General features: G+C 43.3%; 3 protein-coding genes across 5 annotated transcripts; all 3 read right to left on the bottom strand.

Moving 5' to 3' along the window:
- Positions 1-73: 73 nt before the first annotated feature.
- On the bottom strand, positions 74-4,586 carry catip (ciliogenesis associated TTC17 interacting protein; the record flags this gene model as incomplete). The annotated part of the gene is made up of 9 exons (XM_084480607.1): positions 74-280; positions 493-581; positions 816-892; positions 1,042-1,166; positions 2,152-2,319; positions 2,699-2,785; positions 3,594-3,649; positions 3,970-4,155; positions 4,487-4,586. 9 exons carry the CDS (start codon positions 4,584-4,586, stop codon positions 107-109), a joined length of 1,062 nt encoding a protein of 353 aa, XP_084336733.1. The 3' UTR covers positions 74-106.
- A 282-nt stretch (positions 4,587-4,868) lies between these two features.
- On the bottom strand, positions 4,869-7,830 carry LOC311360525 (caspase-3-like). The gene is made up of 6 exons (XM_084480605.1): positions 7,683-7,830; positions 7,094-7,468; positions 6,940-6,974; positions 6,496-6,604; positions 5,678-6,239; positions 4,869-5,525 (listed from the first exon to the last, which is right to left on the bottom strand). The coding sequence occupies exons 2-6, from the start codon at positions 7,434-7,436 to the stop codon at positions 5,387-5,389; spliced, it is 1,188 nt and encodes a 395-aa protein (XP_084336731.1). The 5' UTR covers positions 7,437-7,468; positions 7,683-7,830; the 3' UTR covers positions 4,869-5,386.
- Positions 7,831-12,041: 4,211 nt separating this feature from the next.
- LOC311360522 (caspase-3-like) lies at positions 12,042-19,458 on the bottom strand. Of its 3 annotated transcripts, XM_084480601.1 has the most exons (8): positions 19,244-19,458; positions 18,168-18,550; positions 18,031-18,053; positions 17,685-17,753; positions 17,487-17,543; positions 16,775-16,880; positions 13,377-13,923; positions 12,042-12,458 (listed from the first exon to the last, which is right to left on the bottom strand). In XM_084480601.1, exons 2-8 carry the CDS (start codon positions 18,514-18,516, stop codon positions 12,299-12,301), a joined length of 1,311 nt encoding a protein of 436 aa, XP_084336727.1. In that variant the 5' UTR covers positions 18,517-18,550; positions 19,244-19,458; the 3' UTR covers positions 12,042-12,298. The 3 variants fall into 3 exon arrangements, with proteins under 3 accessions (XP_084336727.1, XP_084336729.1, XP_084336728.1); XM_084480603.1 differs by lacking the exon at positions 17,487-17,543; XM_084480602.1 differs by lacking the exon at positions 19,244-19,458 and having other exon boundaries at positions 18,168-18,591.

The following is a 19,458-nucleotide window of genomic DNA, read 5'->3' on the forward strand; positions in this document are numbered from 1 at the left end:
TGCTAAAGGTATTTTTCGTTTATTTTTATACTACAGGATTTACAAGACACTACCAATTCTAGCACCCAGATTCTGTATAGTTCCTCAGGAGTGGATGAGGTCTAAATTAAGTTTTGGTTTCTGGACAACAGTGTGAGCCGAAAGGGAGGAAGTACTCTTTCGCAAAATGTACGACGTCGTCCGGTTTCCGTATCAACAGGAACTGCAGAAAGTCAGCCAGCAGGTGTCTTAGCTCTGGGTGATGTCGAAGGTATGAGGTGTGGTCCGCCATGAGTTCCTCCTATTCACACACACAGGCACACACACACACACACCCACACACACCCACACATACGCACACAGAGACGCACACACACACACACACACACACACACACACACACACACACACACACACACACACACACACACACACACGCACAAACACAGGGTGTTTTAAGACTAGTATACAATGTGAAATATATCTTTGAGAAGATACTTTGATGTAAGGGACCTTTCTGTCCAGGAACTTGGAATGCATCTCCATGTCCTCCTCCCAGACCAGAGGTGTCTTCCCAAAGGATGGCTTGTCATTCTCTGCATCTGACACACACACACACACACACACACACACACACACACACACACACACACACACACACACACACACACACACACACACACACACACACACACACACACACACATATATACACATATATACACACATACATACATACATACATACATACATACATACATACATACATACATGATTGTCTTATTCTACTTTCTGAATACTAGATTCTGAATCTACTCATCTGTGTGTGTGGTCACCCTTTTCAAGCTGTGGGGGGAGTTGCAGAAGCCTCATGGTAACTGGTGACCCCACCTGCTCCCTGCTGGCCAGGTGCCTGATGTGAAATACATTCAACAAGCACAGGTCAACACCGCCCTTTACACCCACTGTTCCCATCAGCAACACACATATAAGCAGAAACTAACATCTCACTATTCCAATGTGTGTTGCTCTATGTGTGTGTGTGTGTGTGTGTGTTCCTACCCATCGGCCAGGAAGTAGCAGTGCCAGAGAGCGGGGACCTCCCCGGGAGCCTCGACCGCCCGCTCCACACCAAACACCTCCAATGTCTCTCGCCCCACCGCCAGCTGCTTCACCCCTAGTGACCTCTGGCCCGAGATAGAGAGACAGAGAGAGAGAGAGAGAGAGAGAGAGAGAGAGAGAGTACAGTGTATTTTTATTTATATTTTTATTTATAGGAGATACTGGAATTTTATAATATCCCACATTATACTTTTTATATATTGAGTATTTAATATTATAATATCTGATATGTATATATATTTTGTATATATTGTATTATACTTTGACCTCTTTATTGTTCACCTGCTTTGGCAATGTTAATGTTTGTTTTTCTCATGCAAATAAAGCTTTTTTGAATTTGCATTTGAATTTGAGCGAGAGCGAGAGAGAGAATTTAACTTTCTGTCTCCCCCTCCTCCTACTCTCGTTCTCTCCAATGTTTATAATATTTATAATTTGAATAGTTGATGTCTGCCACAACTAACACCAACTAGAGAATGTTGACCGAGACACACTACTGAGACCGAACATCAATTTAAAATGTTCACCTCCAAAAAACAGCCAACAACTCAGCCAACAACTCAGCCAACAACCAGGTGTTGGCTGAGTCGACGTGATCATCCATGCAGACACACATATTGAGTTGATTCCTGGATTCAGTATTCAGCTTTTATTTACCACTTAAAGGCCCTATCGTATGGAAGTAAAATGGCATTTTTCGAGATATCGTCTCGTGAGGTTGGGGTGGTACTTCGTTTTTCTAAAACTGGGAGGGTTTGTCGGTAGAGAATCACCTTGAAATTTTCGTATCCTCATTGTTTCATTATTCTGTTAGTTTAAATTGTTTACGCTTCATGAATAAATGTTTCACATAACTAATGCGGGGCCGTAATTGTTTCAATAAAACTTTAATCGCGGATTCGTGACTCGTGATTAACCGATTATTGTTTGTTAAGGTGTTCAACTATCAGTGAAGGAAAATGCATGTCATTTGCAACCCTAATAAGTTAACCAATGTGGACCTTAGAGTGCTTATTTTTTTATTTTGCGGGAACTTTGGCCTCTACTCACGAATGTGGTTTGTCTGAGCTGTGGTCCCTGGTGGAGGGAGGGGAGGGTCATGGTCTCTGGCACGGCCCTCCTCAGTGCCATCACACGCATCAGCAGCATGCTGGAGCCCTCGCTCAGCAGCCCTCTTAGAGCAGACAGGCAGTAGCTGTCGCTCTGCCGCGTCACCTCCTGCACACACACACACACACACACACACACACACACACACACACACACACACACACACACACACCCTTATAGAGCAGACAGACTAGCCGTCGCTCTGGTGGTCACCTCCTGAACATACACACACACCCTTACAGCACAGACAGACGCGCACACACACGCACACACACACACACACACACACACACACACACACACACACACACACACACACACACACACACACACACACACACACACACCCTTACAGAGCAGACAGACTGTAGCTGTAGCTTTGCCGTGTCACCTACTGCACGCACACGCACACGCACACACACACACACACACACACACACACACACACACACACACACGTATAGCAGGCAACCAGTAGCGACCTCACCTCCCCTGCAGTGGTGATCCTGTCCACCATCATCTTTTCGTCTCGCTGCACCATGTGACACCTCCTCTCCATCTTGTGATCCTGGAGCTGCGGGGGGCGGGGCATAGAGTTCACATGGTAAAAGGTGAAACGTGGAAACCAATAAGGGGTCTTATTCAAACGCAAGCCAAACATTGAACGCCACCTTGATTCTAAGCTGGGTTCTAGCTGGGTGTGGGATTCAAATGAACACTGTGTGAGTGATGTATGTAGAAACAGACTTATTAAAATCGTCATCTTATCAAGATCTTAAGATTCATCCACCCACAAACACACAAAACTGAACACATCAATAAGGGTGACCAATCTGTGCACCTGGGCAAGAAGCAACTGGTAAGAGATAATGATCTCTGATTAAAATCCAGTTAAGTGACTGCTATAAATGAATAGAGCATGAGTCACATTTTCTGAACACTGTACAAGTATGGCCTGGCTATACGGCATTAGTACTACTTACTAGTATAAGTAATAGTAGTAGCCTAGAAATAGTAGGCTAGTAAGTAATAGTAGTAGAAGTATAGTAGAAGTAGACTCTTAGAAGTGATAGTAGTAAGCTATTGATAGTAGTGTAGTAGTAGGCTAGTAATAGTAGTATATAGTAGTAGGCTTGTAGTAGTAGCGCTAAAGTGTAGGCTAGTAATAGTGAAAGTAAAAGTATAGCAGTAGGCTAGCAGTAGTAATTGTAGAATAGTAGGCTAGTAGTTGTATTTGTAGTAGAATAGTGGGCTAGTTGTAGCAATAGTAGAAGTATATATAGTAGTAGGCTAGTAGTAGTAATAGTATAGTAGCAGTAGAAAAGTAGTAGGTTAGTAGTAGTAGTAGGCCTAGTCTACGACTAGTCTTTGTTTTGTCTCACCTGGGCATATTCATGGAGGTCCTCTTCCAGTGTCTCCATGGCAGCAGAGATGTAGGCTCAAATAGAAACATTAACAAGAAGAGTCAAAAACTTGATCATACCTGTCCCAGTGCAATACACCAATAGATCCCTGTCTGTTTACCACTTGGTTCCTACAACAAGGCTATGAGCCGGCATCGTTCACTTCTGCCCACCAAGCTATTTCTATTCTGTATGGCAATCCAATGGCCATGTGTAGGCCTATTTGTAATTCTGGGTTGTCTCTGCCCACTAAAGTCAGATAGATGAGATGCTCATACTATATATTTCCCCATGTGTTTTTTGTAGCCCACTTGTCATCTTAAGTTGAATAACCCGGCCCCTACACTTTCCCCACCTGTCACTCTTGTGCCGCAAGGGTTGCCGTCGATGCTTCCGCTGCTTACAGCGCGCAACATCAAACAGGGCTGCGGGCCTCGGCTGGCAAAGTCCACCGTTACGCTGAACTCGCCTAGGTCTCTGCCTCCCTCTGACACCGTCACCAGAGAGTCGGAAAAAAGACATTTCTGCAGCTCGGATGGCTCTGCAACACACACGCACGCACACGCACGCACGCACACACACACACACACACACACACACACACACACACACACACACACACACACACACACACACACACACACACACACACACACACACACACACACACACAAGCGCGCTCACACACTTAGTATTGCAATTTCAACCTAAAAACAATAACATTTGAGAAACATTTTGAGCAACCAAAACCAAAATGATAACGCAAGAATCAGACTATGGACTACCATGATTTAAGCAGAATAGGATTGTCATGGACACTGCGACGTAGTTGCGGAGGCAAGACCTATTAAAGAAGACTATTTGCAACTTACCAATGCTTGTAATGAATTGTATCGCCTCTTCTGACGCTTCAATGTGGGGGGTTGCAACTTCAGATTCGACAGGAGCCTCGTCTTCATTTGAGACTTGCATGATTTACTCGATATTCAGAGTGATACTAAAAGTGTATAAACCGAACACCAATAGGCCGACTTGGACCTTGAGTGACGATCTTCCTCGGACTTTTCATTGTCGTTATTATAGGCCGACCATATGGTTTACTACAACACGCTTCAAATATCTGACCCAATGGAAGACAACAAACGCAACGAAATGACGTTGCCTGGCAACGATGTTAACGTAGGCCTACCGTAACTATTATTTATATGCGCATTAAAACAAAACCATGTGCGCTGTTTTATTTATATAGCAATTGATGGCTTTTTATTAAGATTCATATATAAAAACATACACACAAAAAACCGAAACAAAAAACCAACAGGATGAAATATTGTTCAAAAATATATTCATAAAAATATTGTATTCTACATTTTGTTTTCATGAAGACAGGAAGGGAAACATGTATGTTTCTTATGCATGATCACTTATTTGATCTACATACAGAGAATTTTCCATATGTTCAAGCTCAGCAGTAGCACCGTTACAGGTAGCAATGTAGTTGTGGCATTATTTACTACTAGCACTTTAAACAAACAGTTCACAATAGAAAGTAAGGCGTATAAAAGAGTAAAAAAAAAAAGAGGCTACTTTTCAAACAGTAAGGTAATCTTAAAAACGGATTGAATGTGTGTGTGTATTGTGTGATTGAATAAAGAATGGACAGAACCAAAGAGAAGGTAACTAATGTGTGTTGTGACATAGACTATTGTGTGCACGCTTAAGATCAACAGATACATTTGCCACAGATACATTTGCCAGTTTGTTTTGTTTTCTCAGCTGGAACACGGCGAGAACACAAGTCTGCGGCGCAGGGTCACTTTTTGGGCTTCAGGCATCTGTGTCATTCCAAGGAATTGTTTCTTGCTAACGTCATCGTTTACGCGGTATAGGATCTGCATGATATCTTCACCCCTGAAACAAAACACAAGCAAACATAAATATTGGAATTAGTCCCGGTTAAAGGGTGCTGTATGGGTAGTTCATTCATCTTCAGGGCATATCTTTCGTCTTGTGTCTATGTTACTACACTTTGTTACACTCTCGATATTCACAAGCGGAAGTACCTGGGGCATCCCTCCCAGAGCTGCTCACACAGAGACTGGATGAACCAGCTGCCGTTTACTGTGTGTCTGACTGCTTGGTACTTCTCCACCGTGGCAATGGCAACCAGGAAATCAGCCTCCGCCGGGATGAAGACCAGCTGGGGGCTGTCCTGCTCTTGCAGCTCAAAAGTGAGGTCATCCATCACCAAACCCGGCTGAAGACGATGCCCCTGGCAAGCCTGGATGAAGAACACCTTGGGCTTCCCAAGCAGAGCTGAGCAGTGTTCTCCGTTGAAAGCCGAGGTGATGTTGCTGATGGGCAGCGTCTTGCCGTCGACGCCAGAGACCACCTTCTCTTTGCCGTGACTCAGGACGCAGCAGACGAAGGCGTCGCCGTGCCGCGGGAGCACGCTCAGTGGGGTGAACCCGCCGTCAGACCACTCCTCCAGCTTGCACTTCTGCAGCCCCGCCAGGTCCTTCAGGTCCGCCAGCAGCTTCATAACCTGGGCCATGTCACTCGCCGTTAGGTCCTGACACATCAGCACCTGGAAGCCAAGCCAGCTGAACACGGTGGCCAGGCTTTCTGTGGGAAAACAGAAGAAAAGCGAGTGATTGAGCAGTCTTTTAAAGACGAGGCAGTGGTGTGTCTAAATGCAGGAGGGGTGGCCTGAGAGGGGCACCAGACCATAACACCCATCCTTTGCAAAGTGATGAGGAGAAACAAATCAAAATTCACTGATAGTGAATTCTAAGTTTTGGAATCCTGGGCCCTCCATGGACACACCGCTGCACCAAGGAAACAAGGAACTGAGGTAGCTCTCCTCTTGTCTAACACCTACCAGCGTCCTTCTCTGTTCCACTTCTGTTCTTCTTTGTGTCATGGAAGTTCTCGTTGTTAATGATCACACAGAGGCCGGTGGGTTTGCTGGTTAACGGATATTTGTCTTCCTGCAAGCAGAGCAGAGATGCAGATACATGGTTAAGATTTGATCGGCCCAGCTGCCGTGACAACTGGATGTGCAGTCATGGGCAAATTTGCAAATTTCCCCACTGTGGGACTAATAAAGCATTATCTTATCTTATGGGTGTTTTTTGATTTTTGCAGAATTTCTGAATCACACTTTTTTATACAATACTATCTTACACTGTGTTTTACGGAGTAGAAGTATTTAAAGAATTTTTGACTGAAATGTTGCAACTGGATTGACAACATTATGATTTGGTAGTGTATTCAGGATGTCTCTGTGCAGTGAGGTTAGTTGAACAACACGATAAAACGTTACCGTCTTCTGGCTTTTGATCTCTGCATCTGGTGCATCTGTTGAAATGAGAGCTCAAAAGAGTTTAACATTGTTGTTGTTGTTGTTAAAAAACAATTTCAGTTTAAAGCTAACATAGAAATTAACAGAGGACGAAAACCCCCTTCTTTTTTTTTACCTTTACTCAAACTCCTCTCAGCAGAGCGTTTTATACTGCTCGATGAGGCGGTCCCACTGGCTCCCCATTTCACGTCTTTAAGCTTAGGATACGTGTCTAGGACGATCTCATCCTGTAGAACCTCAATGAACTCTGACTGTCTTTGGACTCCTTTGTTGTTGATTGTGTCCACGAGCTTGATAACGAGGTCCTCTGCGTCCCCCTTACTGGTTTTTAGTTTTGTGTATTCGCGGCCGGTTATCAGTTCTTTTTCTCTCACTTTGTCAAGTATGAATTGGGCATCTGCGGATAGAATTTCTTGAATGATTGTCTTGTTGCGTACAATTGCGTTATTGTGTGCCATTCTTGAAGCTCAGGGAGACGGAGAAAATGAAACTGAAAGAGAGCGGAGAGGATACATTGTTAAGATCCTCCTCTTCCCCTGAATGTCCCCGCTTCATCCGTACTCCCCTTCTATTCAATCTAATACAGTCACAAAACCTATCCAACTCCTTCACTGGGAGCTTTTCAACCCACATATCAAATGCGATTAAAATGATTTAAATGAAACCACATTCATTTGCAGGACCACGTTGCTTATTCGGTCTACCTTAATCTTGGATCCGGCAGTCGTAGCCTATTATGTTATAGCGCGTGTGTAGGCCTATTCAGCTTTCAGAATAAGATTTTGATAAGTGTATGCCTACAGAGGTCAGTCTACACACAGTGTCTATTTGAATCCCACACACTTTACTACAGAATTTACTACTGCTGGCCGAGTTTGCGTTGAGTTGCGCCAATTCTGTTCATAGATCCCCGCCCCCAGCAACGTGATTGGTCGAAACAAATACGATGCGAAAGAAAGGGAAACGCCTCTTTCACCGAGATCTGAGCCATTCTGCATCATACTTAAAGACCGGGTAAACCAAATTCAGTATTTTTCTTCTTATCATATTAATTAGGCCTTAAATGTGTCCCTCAAAACATGTAAAAAATATTTTTCCCATTCATCATTTCCTTGAGGAGCTAGGCCTCAGAGAATGTTCTGTGTGCAGGTTTAAAATGGGCGGGTCTACATCGATGACCGCTTTACGTAAAGCGGTCATACTCACATAAACCCGCCCCCTGCTGCCCTCTAGGTATAAATACATTAACCGCGCACTAGCATTCTGTGGTTTCACCCGTCTATGGTTTTACCGCTCACGAGTCTGGTTTGAATTGTCAGTTTGCAGCTAGCTTGCCCGTTATGCCTCTTCAACCTCGGTAGCCTGGTCGCGCCCACACTAGTGACGTCACGCCTCGCAAAAGCGCTGCTGACTTCTAGTCTGGCCAACCGTGCTATTAACTCGATTTCTGTCTCCCGAATTTTCGGGAACTCCACCCTCTTTTTCGAGAGCCAATCAACGTCGAGCCTCTCCAACGGCTCTGGGTAGAGGCGTGTTCAAGTAAGTGACGCTGTAGAGCAGCGACCGGAACCTCATTGTAAACAGCAGCATGGAGCAGCGGACAGCGTTCAACACAGCAGTCGATGCTGTGTTGAAAGATTTCAACCGGACATTTGTATTGAAAACCGAGCAGAGAGCAGCCCTGGAGGCATTTATAGAAAAGAAAAAGGAAAGAGCGGTGTGATTGGTTTAAGCTTCGACACCGCCTATTCTGGCTTCGACCAATAGCAGACTGAGGCATTTGAGGGGGGCGGGTAAACCAGGTTTGAAGGATGCGCTTTGAGAAATGGATTCTCTTAACGTCTTGGCCAGACCCAATGCTGAGTATCAACATTGGAAAGTCGTGCCAACCAGGCTACCTCGTTGGTGCATCTTCCCTGGATGCCACAGTGGGAAACGTAACGTTAACGGTTCGTTTACTTTATTTAAGTTTCCGACCGAAGACGGTCTCTCTCCGGTGATGGGCGTGGTTTCCTGGCCTGCAGCGCACACGCCCCCACCGTCCTGAGCCAGGGATTACTGCTCATTTTTCATCAACTTTGAAGCATAATTTTATATACTTCGCGATTTTTTTAGTCCTTCAAATTTGGCAGGGTGGTTAATAATATATTTTCCTGTGGTATTATAAACTCAAAACCCATAATTATTCTTGGTTTACCCGGTCTTTAAGAAATGAATAAAAGTCTGACTGTTCACCTGCAGTTGGTCTACGTCAGTGTTTCTCAACCTTTTTTGAGCAAATGCCCCCCTTACCTTACCCTGATCCTCTGGCGCCCCCCCCCCCCCAATATTATTGTTCCTAACCAGCTCCACTCCAACTCGTGCTACATTGCTTGAATAAAAAACTTCTGTGCCGCTGGTTTTTTCTGGACAAGAAAATGTGTATTCAGAGTTTTATTAAAAGGTTTTAATATTGAGCTATTGAAGTTTAATACGTAACAGTGCTTGTGTACATTTTTATTGGTTATTGAACTGTTAACCCGCGGACTTGGGTTCAATATGTGCACGAAAGACTCCCTTTGTTTACGTGACGTTGCCTAGCAACGCTGCGCATGTGCAGCCTTTATCCACTTCGTTCTGAGTTGGAGAGTAGCACGTTTAAGTTTGCGGGCCAAATAGTAATTAAAGTAGTTTGTTACTATACAATTTAAGCGCCTGTAACATCAGTGTTAAATGCGTATGTGCCGGTTGGTGTGCGTACCTTATGAAAGTGTTTATCGGTTTGCAGACGTAATAAGCGACGTTGCGGTTGTCTACATGTAATGCGCACGTTCTATTGTTTACAATTAGCATGCTAAGCGGCGTTAGCTTTATTCACGTCTTATGTTGCCTTACTATGTAATATGGATGAGATTCATGTTGCTTAGCGTAATGCCCCATCCACCGCTTGCTTTGCATGTCCCGCAAACCAACCAGTGGAAGTCAGGGGAGGGCGAAATAGTTTCGGAAAGCACCACGCTGCTGCGATGAGGTGGATTTGTTTATCGGCGTTACTATGGCGATCATGACGGTACTGAGCATAAAGTAAAAAGTAGATGTGACGATAGAGGGGTTAGAAACCCATATGAAGATAGGCTTTTTATTTCAGTTATCCTATTTTTGCACCGAAAATATTTGAAAACCATGAAAGTTTAAAAAGTAAAAAATAATGACCAATACACAAAGCAAAGTTGTGACACCCCCGTGTTCGTTCCCAGCGCCCCCCTAGGTTCTACGAACGCCCCCCAGGGGGCGCTGCCGCCCCCGTTGAGAAACCCTGGTCTACGTGCTGAAATCACGAACTAACGGAGCCCCCTCTGTACATTTCAGACCGACTATTACTGGTTCTCCACAGGAAAAATGCATGAATATTATATATAGGCTATATATTTATAATTAATATTATACATATATCATTTAACAAATAAAACAAAGGCATTATTTACACTGTTACACATGCATCATTTTAATTGACAGTAGTTTTGGAATTGGAGTTTAGGCCTTTCGTATTTAAAATATCTGCAACTACATTTTTGTATTTTAAATAATGAACATTGAATTTTTTTATATGAAATAGTGTTTTCAAAATGGTTCAACTTAAATTGCCATATTTGAATTTCAGGGTGAATAAATTCAAAACGAATAAATTCAGATGAGCTTGTTATGAGCAAAGTATAATATTTTCAATGTTATTAATTCAATGGTGTTTACATTTCCGTATACATTATTCAATTGTTTTTAAACAACATTGTTTCAAAAACATTTCAAAACATTATAGCACTGATTTAGCATTCCACCGTATCTTCAAACAATGAAAGAGGAATCAAACCTACGTGTGAACATGCAAATTCAAGGGGTAAGGCCAAGGTGTGAATTGGGATTAGGCCACTGTCAAATCAGGCCCTTTTTTAAAAAGGTGAGTAAAACTTATCTAGCATCCATCTTGGAGTGGCAGTGACCTAGTTCAGCATGCTTATGTCATGGAGTCTGTTCTGAGATTTGAAAAATGCTATATACAGGTAAAGCCCACGCAGTAGTAGACTAGTAGAAGTCATAGTAGTAGTTGTATAGTGGTAGGCTATTAATAGTAGTAGGCTAGTAGGTAATAGTAGAAGTATAAAAGCAGTCGGCTAGAAACAGTAATTGTTGGCTGGTAGTACTTAGTAGAAGTATAGTAGTAGTAGACACATAGAAGTAATAGAAGGCAAGTAAGTAAAAGTAGATGGCTAGTAAGTAAAAGTAGTAGGCTAGTAAGTAATAGTAGTATGAGTATATATACTATATACTTATACTATAGTAGTAGTAGACTTGTAGAATAGTAGTAGCCTAGTAATAGTACTAGTAATAGGCTAGTACAAATAGTAGTAGTAGTATAGCATAGGCAAGCTATAATAGAATATAGAGTAATAGGTTCGACAGGAACCTCGACTTCATTTGGGACGACACCTATAGGCCAACCTGGACTTCCCATGAGTGACAATCTTCCTCAAACGTTTTATTATAGTTAACTTATAGTTATAGTCTATAGGCCGACCGCTAGATAGTTTTACTACAACACGCTTCAAATATCTGACCCAGTTGCATAATATCTGAAGCAGTCTTGCTTCCGTTTCTGCTGGCCTCTGTTCCGAAACTGATTGTCCGGCCCCTCCCACCTCATTGAGGGATTAAACTCACCTACCGGAAGCATTCATAACATGGAGGGGAGTCCAATATGGCAGCTCTCTCCTACCTAAAAGGCTGGTGCCTGCCCGGAACCCATCCGGGTTTTGTTTGGGTTTTTTGTTGTTCCTTTAGCCTTTGTTGCTAACTCTTAGTATAGCTTAACATTTTGTTTCATATCACTCAAACACCACACTACACTACTGATTTATTGTTTTACAGTTGTTAAACTTTGAATGTAACAGACATTTAACTCTCTGGACCTCCCTTCTTGGTTGTGCTTGGCTGGGCACAACACAGTGAAGGATAAAACAACGCCGCAAAACTATAATTTCTATGCACAGTAAAACAAAACCATGGGCGCGTTTTTATTTATAAAGCAATCCATATTGTTTTATTACGTTTCATATATAAGAAAAGCACTGTAAACAAACAGAGTTCACACTGTTCAAAAATCAAGGAAAGTAAGGCCATAAAAGAGTTAAAAAATAATTGTTTACTTTAAAAAAAGTGACCTTGTAAAAAGGAAAACCTTAAAAACACAGATTGTGTGTGTATTGTGTGATTGAATAAAGGATGGAAAGAACAAAGGAAAAGGTAAGGAAGGTGTGTTGTGGTTTGCCAGCGTTGTTTTGTTTTCTCAGCTGGAACACGGCGAGAACACAAGGTCGTGGCGCAGGGTCACTTTTCTGACTTCAGGCATCTGCTTCAATACCTTCTCCGGATCGTCTTTTTTACCAAAACTTTTCTTGCTCACGTCAGCGTTTACGCGGACAAGAATCTTCAAGATATCTTCACCCCTGAAACAAAACACAAGCAAATAAAACGTTTTAATTAGGCAGTCCTGGTTAAAGGGTGCTGAATGGGTACTTCATTCATCTTCAGAGCAGATCTTACGTCTTGTGTCTATGTTACTACCCTTTTGCCGCTTTTCCACCGCCAGTACCAACTCGACTCGACTCAACTCGCCTCGACTCAACTCGGTTTGGTTGCGTTTCCATCTAAAAAAGTACCTCTTCAATGTGGGCGGGTCGTAGAAAAGAACCTCTCCACCATGGGTGGGTCGTCATTAGGTTTTAATCACGGGAGACGCGATTCCCGGGAAATCTGAATCTGATCAAGACTATTTCCTGATTCCCGGGAAAGGTTATGATGGGAAATAAAATAAAATAAAAAGCGCAATGACTGCGTGTCTATTGTTGTCATACGGTAACGTTGATCAAGGCGACTCGAGCCCTAGGAAAGGAACGACACTGAAACGAAACAGCGAAACGCTGATCCTCCGGAGCCGGTCCGTGGACTCCAGCCATGCCGGACACACACAACCACGCCCGACACACATAACGACGCGCAGCCTAACTCTAGCCCCGGGAAAGGAGCGACACACACAGCGAAACGCTGATCAGTGTCCCCCTCGGGAGCGGGTTCGTGGACTCCAACCACGCCGGACACAACTTAACTTTGAGAGATTATTCCCATTTACAGCCGCTGGCCAATCAGTTACCAGCAGCCTGTTTAAGTCACACAAAAGTACCTACTCCTCTCGCTTGGAACCTCGACGGAGGTAGTACTAAAAAAAAGTACCCGGTACTAGGTACCAGGTACTTTTTTTGCCAATGGAAACGCAAAAACGGCGTGGCAAGTCGAGTCGAGTCGAGCTGGTACTGGCGGTGGAAAAGCGGCATTTGTTACACTATTGATATCACAAGCTGAAATACCTGGCGCATCCCTGGCGAAGCTGCTCACACAGAGACTGGATGAAAAAGCTGCCGCTGGAGTCTCTAAGTGCTTGGTACTTTGCAACCGTGGAGATGGAAACAAGGAAATCAGCCTCTATCGGGTGATAGTCTTCCTTCACCTCCTTCTGATGAATGCAGTCATCCACAGCCAATCCAGGCTGAAGACTATGCCCCTGGCAGGCCTGGATGATGAACACCTTGGGCTTCCCAAGCAGAGCCGAGCAGTGTTCTCCGTTGAAAGCTGAGGTGATGTCGCTGATGTGCCGTTTCTCGCCGTCGATGCCGTCGACCACGTCCTCTTTGCCGTGACTCAGGACGCAGCAGACGAAGGCGTCGCCGTGCCGCGGGAGCACGCTCAATGGGGTGAACCTGCCTTTGGACCACTCCTTCAGCTTGCAATTCTGCAGCCCCGCCAGGTCCTTCAAGTCCGCCAGCAGCTTCGTGACCGAGGCCATGTCACTCGCCTTTAGGTCCTGACACATCAGCACCTGGAAGCCAAGCCAGCTGAACACGGTGGCCAGGCTTTCTGTAGGAAAATATAAGAAGAGCGAGTGATTGAGCAGTCTTTCAAAGACAAGGCAGTGGCGTGTCTAAATGCAGGAGGGGTGGCCTGAGAGGGGCACCAGACCATAACACCCATCCTTTGCAAAGTGAGTGTTGAGAAACTAATCAAAACTGAACTGAAAGTGAATTCTAAATTTTGGAATCCTGGGCCCTCCATGAACACACCCCTGCACCAAGGAAACAAGGAGCTGAGTAAGCTCTCCTCTTGTCTAATGGTGTGTTCCAGATGCTTCGTACACCAGCCTTACGAGTTGCAAGTGGGGAAATCTCTGAGGCTTTCTTGCGGCATTTCACGGAGGCATGCCCACTTTTTGTCGGCCCCACTCGGAATTCTGAGAGTATACCGAGTTCAGTGAGGCAAACAAAAACAAAAATGCCTGCACCAATGAAGATATTTATTAGGGTGCCAAGCACAAAGTGCGAAGGCAACCTATTGTAATCGTTAGTTTTATTATTATTATTCCGCCACGTTTGACTTACACAGCCTAAACTGCTCGCACGCTTTTTATGAAACTTACTAGAGCTGTAGAGGCTGACTCAAGATTAACAGAGAGCAAATGTTAGACTGATTGGCCCAAAGGTAGTGCTATAGCAACAGTCCAAAATGCAAACTTTGAACAAGCATATCTCGTAAACGCTTTAACTTACAGTCATGAAACTTTGCTCACATATGCATATCCTCATGGTTAACAAATCTCAAGAACCTATGACTTTCTTTGAAAAGATTTACTGCCATCTTGAATTTAGTTAAAAACACTAAATTCCCCAAGGATCCCAGGATTTTTGACTTAGACAAAAATCCTATATCATCTATCATCTATGGACAAATGTCTTCAACCTGACATAAAGCGAAGTCTGTACAATAAAGATTAAAGTACCCAGGGGCCATAGACTTCTAAAAATGGTGTGGTTTAAAATGCGTAAAGACTTATATCATGCTTATATCAACATCAAAATTGACTCCTATGATCTTGAGTCCAATACAAAAGTTGTTCAGAATCAAATTCTAAACAAGATAAAGTCAACATATTTTCAATTAGGGCGTGGCATCGAGATGGGCGTGGCCACTGACTAAAATTACCACAGTTCATAGACGGAATGTTTGATTTGAGAGGGACCAACTTAGTGGCTGTTGGGGACCAAAGTTCCAACTGCTCAAGTAAAATGAAGTTGATTGACAAAACGACATGGCCGCCAGAGGCTCAAAATCATCCAAAATTAACTTAATGCCAAAAAGCAAGGTTAACTTAAAGCAATCATCATCATCATTGTATCTATATCGGGCTATAGGGAGCGCTATAACAATTAACTGAAAATCCTACGCTCAATGTTAGGTGACTAAAGGCGGGGTTAACTTGAGTCAATCATCACACAAACTTGGTGTACTTAAAGAAGCATAGGTCAAGGTTAACCTGGCTAAATCCATATGGTTCATCCATATAGGACCATAGGGGTGCTACAGCAAGTAATTTAAAACTTTAAAGACTCATAACTCCTCAGCCATTTGACTTACAGTCACGAAAGCCTATCACCAGATCTAAGCTGAGGCTATTCCATAACTGTCAGTTATGTTATTTTTAAGGTGTGGCGAGGAAATGGTTCCAAGGGATGGTTGATGGTAGCTTCCAAAGAAGTACCTTTACATTCCACCTATGATTTCATTAGCCAAAGGTATTACTTCAGGATTCCTGAAGGTTGGTTGGTTGCTCTTAGTAAGCAGAGAACCATTCTGCCCCAGCCATTGCCAATTTAGCCCACAATGATATGTTTTCGCTTGTTCTCTACCTGGTAGAATATTTTAAACTTCGAACTCTCCAACCCAATGTGTTACAACTATCGCTAATCGAAACAGCTATGCAAATCTATATGGTTAGAAACTCCAGAATACACTGATCATCCTGATCAAAATTTGGATCAGTTTCCCCCAAAAACACTAACCAGTGTTGCAACATTGGGCTGTTTCCCTCCCAATTGGGCTACTTTTCATCACTTTAGGCTGGAACAGTTAGCATTGGGCGGGTACGTACAGTTTGGGCTGATTTTTAAAAAAAAGTGTTAGTGAGATATAGCAACGTCTGTTGTGTACAACCACCTAACTTAATAGTTATTATTACGAAAATGCATACATTGGAAAGCCATATTTCCTGACCCCTTTCACCTACAGTCATGAAATCCTGTAGACATTTGTATCTCCTCATGTTGAGCTAATGTTCTTTGGAAACACAGAACCTGTAACAAAATGGCGGCTGAATGTCCAAATTAGCCCAATCAATGTTAGGCGACTAAAGGCGGGGTTAACTTTAGTCAATCATCACCAAACTTGGTGTACTTATAGAAGCATAGGTATAGGTTAACCTGGCTAAAGTTAATCCAAATAGGACCGCGCTACAGCAATTAATTGAAAACTTTAAATACTCATAACCTTTTGACATACGGTCATGAAAGTTTGTTGGCCCATCACCAGATCCAAGCTGAGGCTATTCCAGCATTGTCAACCGTATGCAAACAAAAAAGGTCTTAATTGTCTTCGTCAGGGTCTTTATGGTCTGCATCACGGCCTTAATGGCCTATCAGGGTCTTCAAGGTCAGGGTCTTGCTGTGTGTGTAATACAATGTAAAGTTGTGTTGTTTGTATTCAAGCTGGTTTTCTAAAGAGGCTAATGTAGCTACCAATAACAATGACTAGCCAATGACATGACATGATCACAAAGACAAACGGGAACGCTGTAAGTGCTACAAGCCAGGAAATTACATCACAAGAGCCACTCGTTTGGTGGGTGTACGAGGCATCTGGAACACACTATAACACCCACCAACGTCCTTCTCGGTTCCACTTCTCTTAGCTGCTTTCTGGAAGTTCTCGTTGTTAATGATCACACAGAGACCGGTGGGTTTGCTGGTTAACAGATATTTGTCTTCCTGCAAGCAGAGCAGAGATGCAGATACATGGTTTAGATTTGATCCGCCCAGCTGCTGGGACAACTGGATGGGTGTTTTTTTTTTTTTACTCACTTTTCATACTATACTATTTTATACTGTGTTTTACGGAGTATAAGTATTTAAAGAATTTTAGAAACTAGAAATTATGTTTGACATGTGCAACCTCAACCACAGAATCTCACTGTCCAGTCTATATGTTGAGCTGTGGCCGTCAACTTGATATTTGACTAGGCCTACTTCATCAAATTAAGTGAATCAGTCAAGGGCGTAGGTTTGGTCTGAGCTTTGGTGGGGACACTACCCAGACACCACCACCACCCCCCCCAAAAAAATAACGTATGATGCACGCCTGACTTTAACTTTGTTTGATGCATTATCTGCTGATCAGTCACACTCAAAAGAGACTTAAACATAAAACACAAAACTGAGACTGAATATTAGCTTCAAGTTTCAATATGGCGAATATACAGACACACACAAAACCCTGACTGAGTACCAAACAATATTTATTATATATGGTAGTAAAAAAAAAACTGAAAACCAGCAGAAAAGGAACATTTTGTCAAAACACCGGGTCAAATTTACCTGTAGCCCTGAATCTTCTCTATTTGAGCTACAACCTGGCTGGGGTTCCTCTGTCACCTGATAAATAAAATATAGAAGCCATGAGCAGTGACACAGCATGACTCAAATCTTGAAGAAGACCAGTAGTATTCACTAGGTCTACTTTTATTATTACAACTAACTAATTAAATTAATCACCATGTCCTTATTTAAGTTCACCTGCTGCTGTGACCCTGCCACTCCACCGTTGTCTGATAAATGGGACGGCTGGGTTGCTTCTTCTGTCACCTGACAAAGTAACAAATAGATCGCCATTAGTGAGAAAACGGTTTTACATTCATGTCTCTCTAGAACACCGAGCCCAAAATTTAACCCTTTGTGTACCGCATGGGGCACATTGGGCAGCAATACGCCATAGCTGCGTCTAGTCTAACAAACCAACAAAGGAGAATGAGGAGAATTTCAGGGTTGCCTGACATGTTGCAACTGGATTCACAATATTCTGATTTGGTATTGTGTTCATGATTCTGTGCAGTTTAGTTGAACAACATGATAAAACGTATACCGTCTTTTGGCTCTCTGGAGCATCTGTGGAAATGAGAATTAGAAAGAGTTTAATATATAGCCTAAAACACTTTTAGTTTAGAGCTAACATATAGAAATGAACAAAGGCGGTCAAACTTTTTTTTTTTTTTTTTTTACCTTTACTCAAACTCCTCTCAGCAGAGCGTTTTAAACTGCTCGATGAGGCGGTCCCACTGTCTCCCCATTCCACGTCTTTAAGATCAGGATACGTGCCTAGGACGATCTTATCCTGTAGAACCTCAATGAACTCTGTTTGTGTTTGGACTCCTTTGTTGTTGATTGTGTCCACGAGCTTGATAACGAGGTCCTCTGCGTCCCCCTTACTGGTTTTTAGTTTTGTGTATTCGCGGCCGGTTATCAGTTCTTTTTCTCTCACTTTGTCAAGTATGTATTGGGGATCTGCGGATAGAATTTCTTGAATGATTGTCTTGTTGCGTACAATGGGATTAGGCCTATTGTGTGCCATTCTTGAAGCTCAGGGAGAGACGGAGAAAATGAAACTGAAAGAGAGTGGAGAGGTTACGTTGTTACACCTCCTCTTAAATGCCACGAATGTCCCCGCTTCATCCCAACTTCCCTTCTATTCAATCTAATAAAGTCACAAAAGTGATCTAGCTCCTTCACTGGGAGCCAGTGACGGACTGGGATCAAAATACGGCCCTGGCATTTGCACCCACCAGCGGCCCATGGGGCGCGCGCGTCCGCGAAACCCTGTCTATCACGTCACCCGAATCCAAGTTCATAAGGACCTCTTTCTCTGTCAGTATAGCTTCCAACTTCCAACTTCCACAGTATAGCTTCCAACTTCCAACAACCCAAATCACGCAGACGCGGTCTGGCCAACTCCATTCGGTCTTGAAATGCATTCAAGTCATTGCTTCATTTAAACTTTTACAAACAGGGGTGAGGGACTTGGAGAAATTTGGCTGTCGGATGGCCATAGAAAATGATTGACGCTTGAAAGTGGGCCGAGATGTTATGGGGCCACCGTTTGCGATGAAAGGGCCGCGCGGCTGTGACAATCATGCCGCTCAAACGGCCCACCAGAGCCCGCGGCCCCTCTGGCATTTGCCAGAATGCTACCGCCCAGTCCGTCACTGCTGGGAGATTATCAACCCCCACATCAAATGCGATCGAAATTATTTACATTAAACCACATTCATTTGCAGGATTATGTTGCTTATTAGGCCTACCTCAATCTTGGATTCAGCAGTCGTAGTAGACCTATGTTATAGCGCGGGTGAATTTATCTTTCAGAAGAAGATTTTGATGATGAAAAACAAATTCGATCCTTCGTGGTATGGTCGTCTGGGAATAGGTATTACTCGGAGTGGTAAATATTTAACACGTTGTTTATTACAACAGAGACACAAGGTAAAGGAGCTTGCGTTCTGGGGGTAGTTCATGA

The sequence above is a fragment of the Micromesistius poutassou genome (assembly GCF_964030765.1).
Source record: "Micromesistius poutassou genome assembly, chromosome: 16".
In the NCBI taxonomy this organism is placed as follows: domain Eukaryota; kingdom Metazoa; phylum Chordata; class Actinopteri; order Gadiformes; family Gadidae; genus Micromesistius; species Micromesistius poutassou.

Coding starts and splice junctions, on each gene's coding strand:
- LOC311360522 (XM_084480601.1), bottom strand. CDS start 18,516: ATGGCACACAATAGGCCTAATCCCATTGTACGCAACAAGACAATCATT. Junction 17,544..17,684: donor TGGCAGGGTCACAGCAGCAG/GTGAACTTAAAT, acceptor TTTATTTATCAG/GTGACAGAGGAACCCCAGCC. Junction 12,459..13,376: donor CTTCGCCAGGGATGCGCCAG/GTATTTCAGCTT, acceptor GTTTTGTTTCAG/GGGTGAAGATATCTTGAAGA.
- LOC311360525 (XM_084480605.1), bottom strand. CDS start 7,436: ATGGCACACAATAACGCAATTGTACGCAACAAGACAATCATTCAAGAA. Junction 6,975..7,093: donor TGAGAGGAGTTTGAGTAAAG/GTAAAAAAAAAG, acceptor TCATTTCAACAG/ATGCACCAGATGCAGAGATC. Junction 6,240..6,495: donor TGGAACAGAGAAGGACGCTG/GTAGGTGTTAGA, acceptor GTTTTCCCACAG/AAAGCCTGGCCACCGTGTTC.